Consider the following 13,561-nt stretch of genomic DNA (forward strand, 5'->3'; position numbering starts at 1 on the left):
TAAGTCCCTATGTAGATAAGAAAGAAAATACACCAGTGAGTCATCCAAACCATAATCAAGCAAAAGTGACCACAACCTAGAACGATTAACAAAATCAAACGCAGAACTCAAATCCATAAAACCTAAATAAAGAGGGGATTTTTTGACAATGATATATTTAGCCATAATCAGATTTAACTTTGTTCAATAGTGCCTACTTGGCTTCTGAATCCCAGTTGGCTACAATAGAGAACATTGTTGTCTTCAGCCCAGTCCCTTATCCGTTTAAAAATTACCCTTCCAAGGACTTTTAACGTATTATCGATCAGTGAGATCGGGCGGTAACAGGCGGGATCCGACCTGTCACCTTTCTTAAATATAGGTACGATGACACTGTTCGACCAGGATTCGGGAATTGAGCTATCATTCAGGTTATTAAATAAGTTGCATAACAGAGGGGCCCAAAAATTAATTTCTGATTTAATCTGATCAATTGAAATACTGAAATACTGTCCATATCAGCGGAGTCTTTATCTTCTGTAAGGACAATTTGTGCCCCCGAAGATTTATTTTTGTTCCACAAACTTTGAGGTGTGGGCTGATTTTTGTGGAATAAAGGCTGTTTCCTTTTATTAGCACTTTGCTTAGTTATGCCTCTTTTACGTTTTTCCCCTCCCGGTTTATTACTACTAGAATCAGTGTTGTCCAGGGTAATGACATTGTCCTGCGAAGCACTTGTAATAGTAGAAACACTTTCTGTCTGGAGGGATACTGGGGATGTTAATATCAGTATTGGCTTAGACATTACTGCCGCTGGTATTGAAGAGGCGGGGTCAGGTGCTATGTAGGTGACAGTATTTTCATCATCCAAAATAGTGGGCACGTCGACAGAGGGATGTGACGGTTTTACCACAATTATTTCCGGGTTTATATGTACATCTCCATTTGCACAACTTGTACTACTTGTTAAGCTCGTTTTATTTTTGATAGTAAGGGAACCCATCGAAAACCTTCTCTCAGTCTCCACTATTTCATTAAAAGCAGTGTCTATCAATGTCTCAAAGGATGTGATGAGGGAGACAGAAGTATCAACACCCTTGTTTTCCACATCAATATTATTACTATCACCCATTTTATAATCCAAGGTAGGTGCTCACCTTTGAGAAAAATGTTAGTGGGGTGGCCCGCCCGTCCACTGCAGTCCACTGACGGCCACAGACGGCCCGCCCTTTGCCCGGGCTTAGCCCTGGGCGTCCCGCGACGCGGGGGTTCCCGAGCTTTATAGCTCCGTTGGCGCTCTCTGGGCGCGAGCCGCGTCACTCAGCACGCGCCGCCGCGAGGCCTGCCGGGATTTGTAGTCTCCCGGAGCGGCGGCGCGGAGTCCGGTGCCTTTGGACTCTTGGCGGTGGCGGCGATGTTCCCTGATGCTCCCTGGTGCTGTGTCAGCCCTCGTCTGACTCTCGGCGGTGGCGGCAAAGGTCAGTTGAAGTCCTTGAAGGGCAATGAAAGTTTGGTGAAACATAGCCATGTTTAAGGCTGCCACGCGTCAAACTTTTTTGTTTAAAAAAAAAAACCTCCCAGATTTGGGAGTTTCTTTCTGGAAAAAAGTAAATGCCCCAGACAATTCTCACTAAATAGAATTGATAGTCAGAGGCATCAGCCTGTCCATGTAGGGTTTCCAAAAACAGAGGGTGTAGAGGCATGGCTGTCAGACAGGCAACCTGGCTCAAATTAGAGTGGGCAGACCATCAGTTTGTTACAGAGTACCCTGTCCGCAAACCCTAAGTTATAACCTTGTAGCCACTTCATTATTGAGTGTAAAACTAGGGGCACATTCACTTCTATTTCACACAGTGTAGCTCATCAAAGGAACTTGCTGGGCTGTGTTGCTTGAAAGGGAGAGAGTAGAATGCAGCACAGATGGAAAGAGGAAGTAATGAGAAGAAATAAATATATTTTTCCTTGGTATGCCTCGGTCAGGTGGACACACTATTTTGTCAAAAACCCAGTTTTAGAAGTCTTGTAAATCTAGGTTTGAGTCACAATACATGGGTGGATGCATGGGAATGCCTATGCTCCAATCATGTAATGCCTACTTGACACAAACAATTCAAGGAAGACTATGCACTGCTTTGCTTATTTTATGTTTACTAAACCACGCAGAGTGGCTTTTGCATAGCTTAGTAAATGGTAAAAGTAATGTTTGGCTTTGCCACATAACAGACACATACGTGATGTAAAATCATAGTAACCCAAATGTTTTAACCTGTGCGCATTGCTGACGCTGTATCTTTTTTAAACGAAAATTAATTTTTCTCTGGGTAAATGATTTAACTATGGTCTTCTGAAACAAATTTAAGGTCATTCTATATCCCCTCTCTTTCACAAAATGGATTAGCATGCACAACTGCAGAAAATTCAGAATTAAGGTACATTGGATCTGTGGGGACACCAATATGGAGAGGTTCCGTTTTGTTTCCACTGTGTCCCATATTTGGAGCATAGCCACAACAGGCATGCTGAGTGAAGCATTGGCTGGTAGCAAGTCTTTCCTTAGCCAAATTAAATTTCATAATGACTTGCTTTCCACTGCTAAGTCCAGATTTGCTTAATCGTTTTTGGTATCTGCTCCGTACTATTCAACCTCTATTCTCAATCTTGCTGACTGATAATATGTGCAGGAGGCTGGCTTAGTATATGGTGCACACGTATTGAAGTGAAGCACCTTGCACTAATCCAGATAACCCGTACTGTGATTTTAGTGGTCTAAGACAAACCTAGAAAGCTCTCTAAGTAGTATCTGTGGAGAGAAGCCTTCAGGCTTAGTCCAGAAGGAGTGTTAAGCAGCTAGTTTTACCAAATTTAATCATATAGTGTAGATTAAATGAAAAAGACCCACACAGTGTATTTATAAAAATATGTCTATTTATTATACAAGAATCACTAACACATTGGTATATCTCCCACCTGGAGAAACAGGTAAGTAAAAACAATACACAGTGGTCTCCAGGGCAAGACCAAACCATATACTAAGAAAGTGGAATGCGAACTGTGACCAAAGTTCGGACTTGCACCAGGAGACTCCGGTGATCTGGGGACACAAGGAACCACCCAAGGAACCCCAAGGAGGCTGTGTGCAGAGTGAAAACACAGCTGCATCCTCAATAGAAGTCAACAGGAATGGCGGGCTGCAGTTTTGAAGAAGAAGGACCCTTCCCAGTGGACCCTGAAGAAACCCCGTGAAAGACAGAAGATTGGAGAGCCACCCCACCCGTGGATACCCCTGGAACCAGGATACCTACACCAGAAAAGTTGGGTGCATTGGTGAGAACTGATGTCGGAAACTGACATTGACCATAATGGAGGACTTCAGAAACGATGCCGCTGGCAAAGATTGTGCATGAGTCCGGTGGAATCCAAAAGTGGATTTTTGCGGAGAAGAACCTGCAAGCAGAGAGGACAGAGTCTTTTCCACTTGGAGGTGAACAGGGGGCATGGAAGAGCAATGACCACTGATGACAGAAGATTCAGGAGGTATGACAGTGACCTTGTTGTTGCAGTTGGGAGGACCAGGCAAAGCTGTGGAAGACCAGGAGCATTCAAGAGCTGTCCCTGTCGGAAGTCGAGAACCACAGGGTCAGTGTCCAGCAGGAGCACCAACAAGCCTTTGCAGCAGCAAAAGACGTGGAAAATGATGAGGAGCAATGTTGGGACCAGGAAGGTTCCAAGAGACTTGCAAAGTGCAGGGGAGTCAGAGCAGACCCCGAGCAAGTAGGGGAGCTCACTGAAGCAAGAGAAGCCCCTCAAGAGTACCCACAAGCCAAAGGCATAGGAGTCGCAACAGAACCTCGAGCAGCTCACCCAAGATGAAGGCCCATGTTGCAGAGGATGTATTAAGGCTGAAGATTCTGTCAGGAAGAGATGTTGGAGGATGGAGCTTTTTGTAGCCTGAAGATCTCAGGAGTGCAGAGCCAAGAAGCCATGGCAAAGGCAAGTCAACGCAGTGCACAGGGGTTCAGTCCCAGCATTTCAGATGGGGAATATTGGCCTCAAAATTGCAGAGGATAGGCCAAGGCTCGAAGTTGCAGAACCACCACCCGTGTTGCTGAGCCTTTCAGGGTCGTGGGACGTCAGGAACAGCAGACCAGTCAGTTTTGCTGCGGTGCATGCAGATGCAGGGGATTGACTCCTTCACTCCAAGGAAGATTACTTCGGGCGTCCTTGATGCCCATAGGTCTGTTAAAGATCCTGGATGAAGCGCAGACACAGACGAAGAGGGAGACTTGCAGAACAGTGAGACTAGGAGAAGCAGGAGTCCTCCTTGATACAGACTCGGTTCCAAGCGAAGTCCAGTAAAGTTGAATTTTCCAGATAGTTGAAGAATGATGTGGTTTCAGGCTTGAGTCGTGTCCCACAACGAATCTGACAATCCATCCACAGGTAAGCCCTTTTAAACCCTAGGAAAGGGTTTAGGATGACTCAGGTGTCCCTTCCAGAGGAGGGGCAGGACAGAGGGGAGGATACTCCCATGTCCTTTGTCTAGTTTTGCGCCAGAGCAGGAGCCAAGAGCTCCCAGAACTGGTTCTAACTAGAGTATGCAAGAAGGGCACCAAACGTACCCTCAAAGCAGCCGGTTGGCGCTGGCAGGTACCCCCACACCAGTCCAATACACTAAGTCCTGTCTGGGAGGTGATCACACCTCTCTGTGACAGGAAACCTATTGTTCTACCTTCCGCTGTTCGACCTCAGCTCAGCAGCAGGAGGGCAACATCATGCCTGGGGTCGGCAGCAGAACTAGTTGGCTGGCAGACCCCTGACCGCACTTACAAAGCCTTAAAAATTGACTCCTGTGATTGGTAGTGGGTGTCCTGCTCATGCAGGGCACCCTCACACTTATAACCCAGCACCATGCCTTCAGGATTGAAAGGCCTGCCTTAGGGGAGAATTATAGGTTTTAATTGTGGAGACTTCAGATATAAGGAAATTTATATCTGTCTTAAGGTGCTAGCAGACCTGTAGTCACAGTTTGAGTGGTCTCTCATGGGTGGCATATTAAATTCTGCAGCCCATGGGAGACCCCTGGCGTATCTATGCCCTGGGTACCTTATTACCATATACGGTGGACTTATATGAGTACACCAGTAGCCAATTGTGGAGGTACCAAAGTACTTACCATGATTTAGGGAGTAAGCACAGTGGCTGGGATCCTGATGAGCAGGATCCCAGACAGACTAGTCAAAAACAAAATACTGACACCAGCAAGAAGTGGGAGTAACCATGAAAACAGATACTATTTTCCTACAAAATAGCTCAAAATCTGAAAGCTCCATGCCCCCTTGGGATCTGCCCTTTTTCAGGAATCATTACAATTCTGAGCAAGGAGTTGTGGCAGACTCTCTGTAGCTGATCAAATACATTTGCCTCTACTTTAACTGTTAAGGCTTGTAACAAGCATAACACTCAGTGGAAGTATGTTCATTTGAATACAGGTGGCCAGTGGGACAAGAGGACTGATGCAAGGGTGTCTGCGTTGTAAGCAGGGTTGTTTTTGTGCAGGAAAGTACAACTTTCTGCATAAAAACAATCCTAACAGGCAGTTTCCGCTTGTTATCTGTGCTGCACGATGCAGTACACATAAAGTGGGGGAAAAACGAGGAGAAATAAAGATATTTCTGCTCTTTACACCTCCCCTGGGGAGGCATAGGATTTTGATACATTCTTAGTTCTACCACTAATGGTTAATCTGGCATTGCACCAAAATCCATTGCTAGATGCATGGGAACACCCACCCTCCACGCACGGAACGCCTCCTTGATGCAGAGTAACGCAATGCAGTGATTTCTGCCTCCTTGCATTGCGCCAGGTTTATTAAGCCAAGCAGAGCCATGCAAGGTGACTTGATAAATCAGACTTTAGTGTTGTGTCGCACTTGCACCACCCTGCGCGGCACAAGGATGGTGCAACACTATGATAAATATGGGCCACATTTTGTAAAGAACAAATCTTTGGTGATACCTCTATCTCTAGTCATTCCGTTAAAGCATTATTGTATTGTATTCTGTTGTACGAGCCGTCGTTCTTTAGTCTGATGGTGTTGCTGCTGTCCAAGTATGCAGTACAACAGAATGTCTTTAGGTAGCATTTTTCAGCCTGGTCCTTATTTCTGGATTTTACAGGTATGATACCACTGTCTTGTTACAAGATGGCGTTAAGCCTGGCTTGTGTCAAAATATGAAGAGATGTAGAGTAACATGTACCAGCACCTTTAGACATGTTACCATTATCCATAAGGAGCTTTATCAAACAGTGATAGTAATGTGGTCCCTTTTTTCTTTTCAGTAAGCTCCGTCATCCTCATCTGCTCCAATTAATGGCCGTTTGTATTTGTCACGACTTGGAGAGCATCCGATTGGTGTATGAGAGGGTGAACTTTGGTTCCTTATACAGCATTCTGCATGAAAGGGTAAATCTAATTTGGTTTTCAGTTTTCTTATCTTTGCAATGATAATGCTTCCTTGTCCTCAATTGAGCCATAAACCAGTGTTTTGAGAATCATGACATAAATCTAAATATATATATTCCCAACAGTAAATAAATGCAACATGTTTTGTCCACACTGGCAATTATTGAAAATGTTCGAAGAGAGTGTTATGGATAAGAAGATTGTTCAATGTTCTATTGTCATCTGGCCCAAACATATTAAGATTTTGCATCAGAGTTGCATTCTTTGTAAACAAAAAAGTAATGTTACGTAGATGATAGAGCTGCCTTGCATCGGGGAGGCATTGCATGGAGGGACCATCAGTGTTCACGTCATCCCCCATGTATTTTGACACAAACCCAGATTTGGGTTTGAAACAAAAGGGTGTGCCTATCCAACTGTGTCGTAACGAGGAGAAATATTTCTATTTCTCCTTTTTACTTCCTCTACATACATACAACAAGCATTGGCATAGCCAATTGGTCTCGCCTTTGGGGAACAAAATTGACAACTTAGCTGCAATTTATTTTAAAGGATTAAATAAAGCTATGCCTTGCAGCCAAATGTTTACTTTAGACAAACATTTCCTTTTATTATTTACAACATGTGTTTCCAACAGCAATGCAATTGGGAATAGAGGTGGTTGATGGTGAAGGGGAATAACTGGTGGGGGGGTGGGGTTGGTAGGGGGGCAAAGTTCACATACAAGTAACACGAGGGAGTGTGTGGGGATTAATGTGAAAGCAACATGGGGAGGGTGGGTGTAGGCGGTGGAGCGAAGCACAAGGAGCACTACAGGAAGGGGGCCAGGCGACAGAGAGCAACACAGGAGAGATTTACATTAGGAAGAAAGAAAAAAATTAAGCGCAGCTTGCTACTTACAACAATTAAAGCACAAACACAGAATTTTCTTGGCAAACTTCCTAAATAATATTATCATTGCCTATTCAGGTTTATGGTACTTACGACAACCAATGTCACTTCAACCGATCTCTAGGAAATGCCTTTTTAAAACACTCACCGGTAACAGTGACCAAAGAGTTTTATGTGCAACACATACAAAATAGAATTTGTACACATTGTTGATGTCGTGTAAAGAATGGCGTCATGGAAAGGGCAGAGGACCACATTTCTGCTCAAGACTGAAAATCCATAGGGCCTCATTTATGAGCCCTTGCGTCACTTTTACGCCGCGGGTGCGTCACTTTTTGTGACGCACCAGTGGCGTAAAAAATGCTCCTTGTTGCGTCATATTTACAAAGTGACGCATCTAGGTAGATGCGTCACTTTGTAAACCCCTGCGTCAAATTATACCTGCGCCAGGTATAATGTATGCAAGGGGGGCGTATTGACGAAAGGAAGGGTCGTAGAAGTGACGCTGTGAAATCTATGAGATTTCACTGCGTCACTTTTAGGACACCGTTGCGTCAAAATCCTGCGCCTGCCTCACAGCAGGCATAAGACTGACGCAGGACCTTTCAAATGGGGCTTTCCCCATGTGAAAGGACGCATTGCTGGAGTTGCGTCACTTTTGTGACACACTCCAGCAATGCGTCACTTTTGCGCTTACAGATACGTCAGAAATACTGACATATCTGTAACTCCTTGCGACATGATGCGTCATACATTAAATATGACGCATCAGGAATGTCGCAAGGAGTGCGCACTGAGAAGTGACGCATCGCTGCTTTCACGCAGCAATCCGTCATTTCTCATAAATGAGGCCCATAGTTGCTAATCTGAGCAGATTCTTAGAAATATAAGAGTAAACAAGGATACTTGTTCATGGCCCTCAATAGCCTGCAGCTCAGCATCGTCAAGAGAGAACGACTGTCCACACTGTAAACATTTTTAAGGGGGCGGTGGTATAAGGTGTTTGTCGAGAGAGAGAAATGGGGGAAGACAGGGAAAGCAGGGAAAAGATGGGTGGTGGTAAGGGAGGATTGGAAGATGGAAAGAAAAGTAGGAGAGAACATGTGGTAGCACTAATTATTTATACAACAGTTAAAAGATACATAAGAATTAATTTATTTGCAGGAATACTTGTGTACAATTTCTATGAATATTAAAGACTTGAATGCGTCGAGGAAACATTAGGCCAATGATGACAGTTTTAAATCAGATATGGTCTGTCTTCAGGTGATTAATTTTGACTTTTAAAGATAGTAACATACATTTTAAAATATACACAACGCAAGGTGCTTAAAAAACAGAAGTGGCTACTGCAGCCTTAAATCCTAGTATACATTGTAGTAACACAAAGCTGATACTTACTTTAGCCAAAGGCCTAGTGGTCAGCTCTAACTGCTTGGTTTATAACTAATGGAGATGAGCCTGAAATGAATAAATCATTTATTTGGAGGCTTTCCCGGGTCTTTCTTTCTCTAATGAATGTTGGTGTTTTCAAGTGCATATTACAACCTACGTTGGACACCACTAGCACAGCGTTATTATGTGCTGATTGGCATTTTCTCCTCCTGTTGTACACTTTCATAATCACAATAATGGAGAGTGGAAATACTGGGAAACCACCTAGTAAACAGTCCTCTTACCTGCTCATTTCACTAACAGGAGCAGACACTAAAATGTACTCTAGCATCCTGAAAAAACGCTTATCTAAATATAAATCGTCTCTCAAGGCCCAATTCAAGAAGGTTCTTACATGTAGTAAAGTTCCCAGTATGGTATGGAGTCTCCGCAGTCCATCTCCCACGACGCGATACCACTGAATCCAGGAGGCGGGGCTCCATTGAAAAGCGCTTTTAAGCGCAGGAGCATGCCCATAGCGCGGTACGCTGCACGGACTGCTTGGGGCCTGCCATTCTTTACAATGCAACACCACCAAATCCAGGACGCAGTGCTCCCTTGTGAAGCGCTTTTAAGAGCAGGAGGGGGCCTGCTGCACGGACTGCTCCAGGACTCCATCCCACACAATACCATAGGCCCATGAGTCGGGTTTCCAACGTGGACCACTTTTAACCGCAGGAAGGTGCTAGGGGCATTATAAAAATCCTATGATTGTTGTTTTCCTACAACCACAATAGAGGGAAAGTGAATTGCTGATATTTTCGATACGAGAAAATCAACTAATCGTCCAACAATCTGTCACAGGAACATAACAAATGCAGCATATCCTCTGGCACTAGGCCACATAACCGGCAAAGGGAACCTGCTTTGTCTTTTAGCCAATGTGGGAAGTGTCGAATGCAGGGTAGCAGACCCATCCTATACCTTAAAAAGCACATTTTAGTGGTTTTAGCATAGCCCAACCCAAAGTAACTCTGTGCTGCTTGTGCCGAGTAAGAGTTCCGGGTCATCCAGCCATATGTTCTTTTTGAGAGGGCTGCCTTATCTTCAACCCAGGATAGATGTTTGATTGTTTTCTTGACCACATTTTTGAGCATTGTATGATTTGTTGAGGTATCCCAAAGCTGTTTTAAGCCCGTATTTGCCAGGCTGCTTTTAAGATACTTGGCAGCTGGTGAGGAAGGGTGTTGCTCTAGCTCCGTCCATAGATACTCATTTAGGGCTCCTTGTTTGAATTTCCTTACTTTGTCCCAGACAGTAATGTAGGCCCCCTGTCTTGCCAGGAGCTGTTGCTGAACACCGAACTCTAACCTAATTTGTGCTGGGGAGGTTCGTTTAGGCAGACTAAAAATAATTCTGTATGCAGCTATTTTTTTTTGTGTGTTTTCTATAGCACAAACATGACCCAGCAAAGGGTGTCAGAGCGCTTTACAATAGCATTTGAACAACAATCCTAACTTTACATATTACTAGACATAGGTGTTTGCAGTAATTGCAATTCCAAAGGGCTAAAAAGTTCGCTGATAGATTACCATAAAGTCTTAGACATTTTTTTTAAAAACAATGAGATAAAAACGGGTATAAAAGACCAACATTGTACAGTGAAGCTGGTAGTATGAAAATTGTGCCCGCCAGGCAGGATGAAATAAATAAAGAACAGTTTTAAGGAATTAAGGGAGAAATTTCCTCATATATAACGATTTCGCTTCTTTTTTTAATTTTGCGATGGTTGGAATTCTTCTCAAGTCAGGGGGAGGGCGTTCCAAATTCTCAGTGCGGCCCCTGAGAATGCTCGGTCATACGTTCTTTTCTTATGGAAGCGCGCAGGTTTCAGTAGTAGATCAGGGGAAACAACCTTTACAACGCAACTTTTACAAAGCACTACCATTACAACAAAACTTTTACAACGCAACATCCATTACACCGCATGCATTTACAACGCAACCTTTACAACGCATGACACTACAACGCACACCACTACAACGCATGCCATTACAAGGCAGTCATTACAACGCATACCATTACAACGCATACCATTACAACACATAGTACCCCTACACTATCCAACACTTACCCTACTGTTGCACCCCCTGGAGTTAAAATAGCAATTATAACCCTTACACTATCCAACACTTACCCTACTGTTGCAACCCCTGGAGTTAGAATAGTAATTTTTACCCCTACACTATCCAATACTTACCTTACATGCAATGTAATGTTATGCGTTGTAATGGTATGCGTTGTAAATGTAGTATGCGTTGTAGTGGAATGTGTTGTAAAGGTAGTTTCAAAGAATTCGTTGTAATGGCATGCGTTGTAATGGTATGCGTTGTAATGGATGTTGTGGTGTAAAAAATGCGTTGTAAAGATAGGCGTTGTAAAAGTATGCGTTGTAACGTCATACATCCGTAGATCAGCCTTGCTCCTGGAGGGACATGACCCTCCCGACAGCGTAAGTTTCTGGGCGAGGTAGACTGGAGTATTGTTGTGTATTGCTTTGGTGGGTGATGCATGCCAGTTTGAACTGAATTCGTGCTTTGAAAGGAAGCCAGTTGAGAGCTTTCAAGTGGGGGGAGATATGGTCGACCTTTTTGGATCCCGTTATGAGTCTTGTGGCTGCATACATGCTTTCAACTGGGCTGTTGAGATCTTAGGGAGTCCAGCTAAGGTTGTGCAACCATATTCAATCCTTGAGATGACCAATGATTGAACTGCTGTCTTGAGGTCTGCTTTATTTAAAAAAGGTTTTAGTTTTCGTAAGTAACGCAAGTGGAATCTGGTGTTTTTTGCCATTGTGTTGATATGTGCAGACATATTAAGGTATTTGTCTAGAATGAAACCCAGAGATTTAGTTGACTCCACAATCTTCGCAGTGCACTTTAGTGCAGTGACGAGGTTGGACTATCCTGCCATCGATGTTTTGCTTTTTTTTTAGGTGTAATCAGAAGGAATTCAGTTTTTTGAGCATTTAGTTTTAGGTGGTTCTTGGTTAGCCATTGAAGTGTTCTTGTTAGAGCTAGGTTCATTGTCTTTATATCATCAGTCGAGGCAATCTTAATGTATAGCTGACTGTCATCGGCATACATATGGAAAGCAATGTTAGCTTTTCGAAGTATTTCCGTAAGAGGTTCTACGTATAGATTAAAGAGTGATGGAGATAGCGTTGAACCTTGTGGAACTCCTATAGTATTGTCGGTTGCGCTTGAAAGGGTCTGGTTGACAGTGAATTTTTGTGATCTATTCTCCAGAAAGGAGCTGAACCAGGATAGCACTGTACCCTCAAATCCCATCCTGTTTTTCAGTCGATCGAGTATATAGGCATGGTTCACCGTGTCGAAAGCTGATGACAAGTCCAGTTAGATTAGTAGACATGTTTCATCATGATCAAGACCCAGTAAAGCGTCATCTACTATGTGCAGAATCGCAGTTTCTGTACTCTGGTTTGGACAGAAACCGGATTGGCAATCGTTTAGAAGCTTGAAGTCAGAGATGTGTAGGCTCAATTGTTGTTGGACGCATTTTTCCATAATTTTGGCCAACATGGGAATATTGGTTACCGGTCTAAAATTGTTCGCATCTAAGGGTTCTCAGACGGTTCTTTTAATAGCGGGATGACTTGTCCTGTTTTTAAGCAGGCCGGTATTGGACCTTGTGACAACGAGGCATTAATGATCTTAGCCCAAGCCGGGATTAGCAGGTGATTTATGAAGGACCAGCATTTCGCCGGTAGGGGATCGTTGTAATGATTGTTAGGTTTCGAGGTCGCCATGATCTTTGAAATGTCTAATTCACTAACCTGTGTAAAATCTGACCATCTGGCATTGTTTTTGAGTTCAGCTGATTCTAGATCATCCAGCACCTTATCTCCCTGGCCCTTCTCCATTTCCATGTCATCCGCAGCCTTTTTTAGTTTCATCTCCAAAGAGTTGGCTTTGTTTGTAAAGAAGATCGAGAAGTCTTCGCTGTTTAAGTTAGTTTTGGAAAAGACTGGAGCCATTTTGGCCGCCTTGTTTGATTGATCTTTAAGTAGATTGAAGAGTTTCCTTGGTCTATTTACTGCGTTATCCAGTTCTTTCCTGAAGAATTCTTTTGTTGATTTAATAATGCTTTTATTATAAGCTTTCCTGGATTGTCTCAGTAAGGTTAGATGTGGAGAGGAGGGGTGTAGACGCCATTTACGTTCCGCTAATCTCAGTGACCGTCTTTCTTCATTTAGTGCACCATTGAACCATGGATTTTTGTCTTTGACTGAGAACCTTTTCAGTTTTAGAGGGGCTATGTCATCTATGATGCTGGACATTTTTTTGTTGTAATGTATCGTGAGGTCGTTGACGTCAACCATGCTCATGGGTGGCTGCAGATCAATATTGCAGTGAGCCGCTAATATTTCCATGTTAATTCCTCTAGTGTCCCTTGTCCTCTTTTTGTGTTTGATGGCTTGTGTGGATGATTTAGATTTTCTGAATGGAATTTCGAAGGTAATTATGTGGTGATCCGACTAGTCGCAAGGTGTGATTACAATGTTCACAATAGATATGTCTTTAGCTAAGATCCAATCAAGTATAGATACTTTATTGTGGGTGAGGAGGTGACATCCTTGGACTAAGGATTGGCTATCCAGGAAGGATTTTAACTGGGTGATTTGATTGTCATCGTCATCTTCCCAATCAATGCATGTTGAAGTCTCCTAATAATATATCGCTCGTCTGCAGATTAAAGTTAGTAGTAATGATTTCTATCAGTTGGTCTATGAATTTGGTCTTAGTACTCGGGGGGGGTGGTATAATGCATGGA

The 13,561-nt window shown here is 43.4% G+C and overlaps 1 protein-coding gene across 1 annotated transcript in view; it reads left to right on the forward strand.

Moving 5' to 3' along the window:
- TEX14 (testis expressed 14, intercellular bridge forming factor) overlaps positions 1-13,561 on the forward strand; it is a 1,917,691-nt gene that overhangs the window by 551,181 nt on the left and 1,352,949 nt on the right. Inside the window, exon 8 of the mRNA XM_086954052.1 lies at positions 6,319-6,442. Within this exon, the coding sequence (XP_086810178.1) occupies positions 6,319-6,442 (124 nt within the window). The remainder of the gene's footprint in view (positions 1-6,318; positions 6,443-13,561) is intronic.

Source organism: Lissotriton vulgaris, chromosome 2_1 (assembly GCF_964263255.1).
Source record: "Lissotriton vulgaris chromosome 2_1, aLisVul1.2, whole genome shotgun sequence".
Classification (NCBI taxonomy): domain Eukaryota; kingdom Metazoa; phylum Chordata; class Amphibia; order Caudata; family Salamandridae; genus Lissotriton; species Lissotriton vulgaris.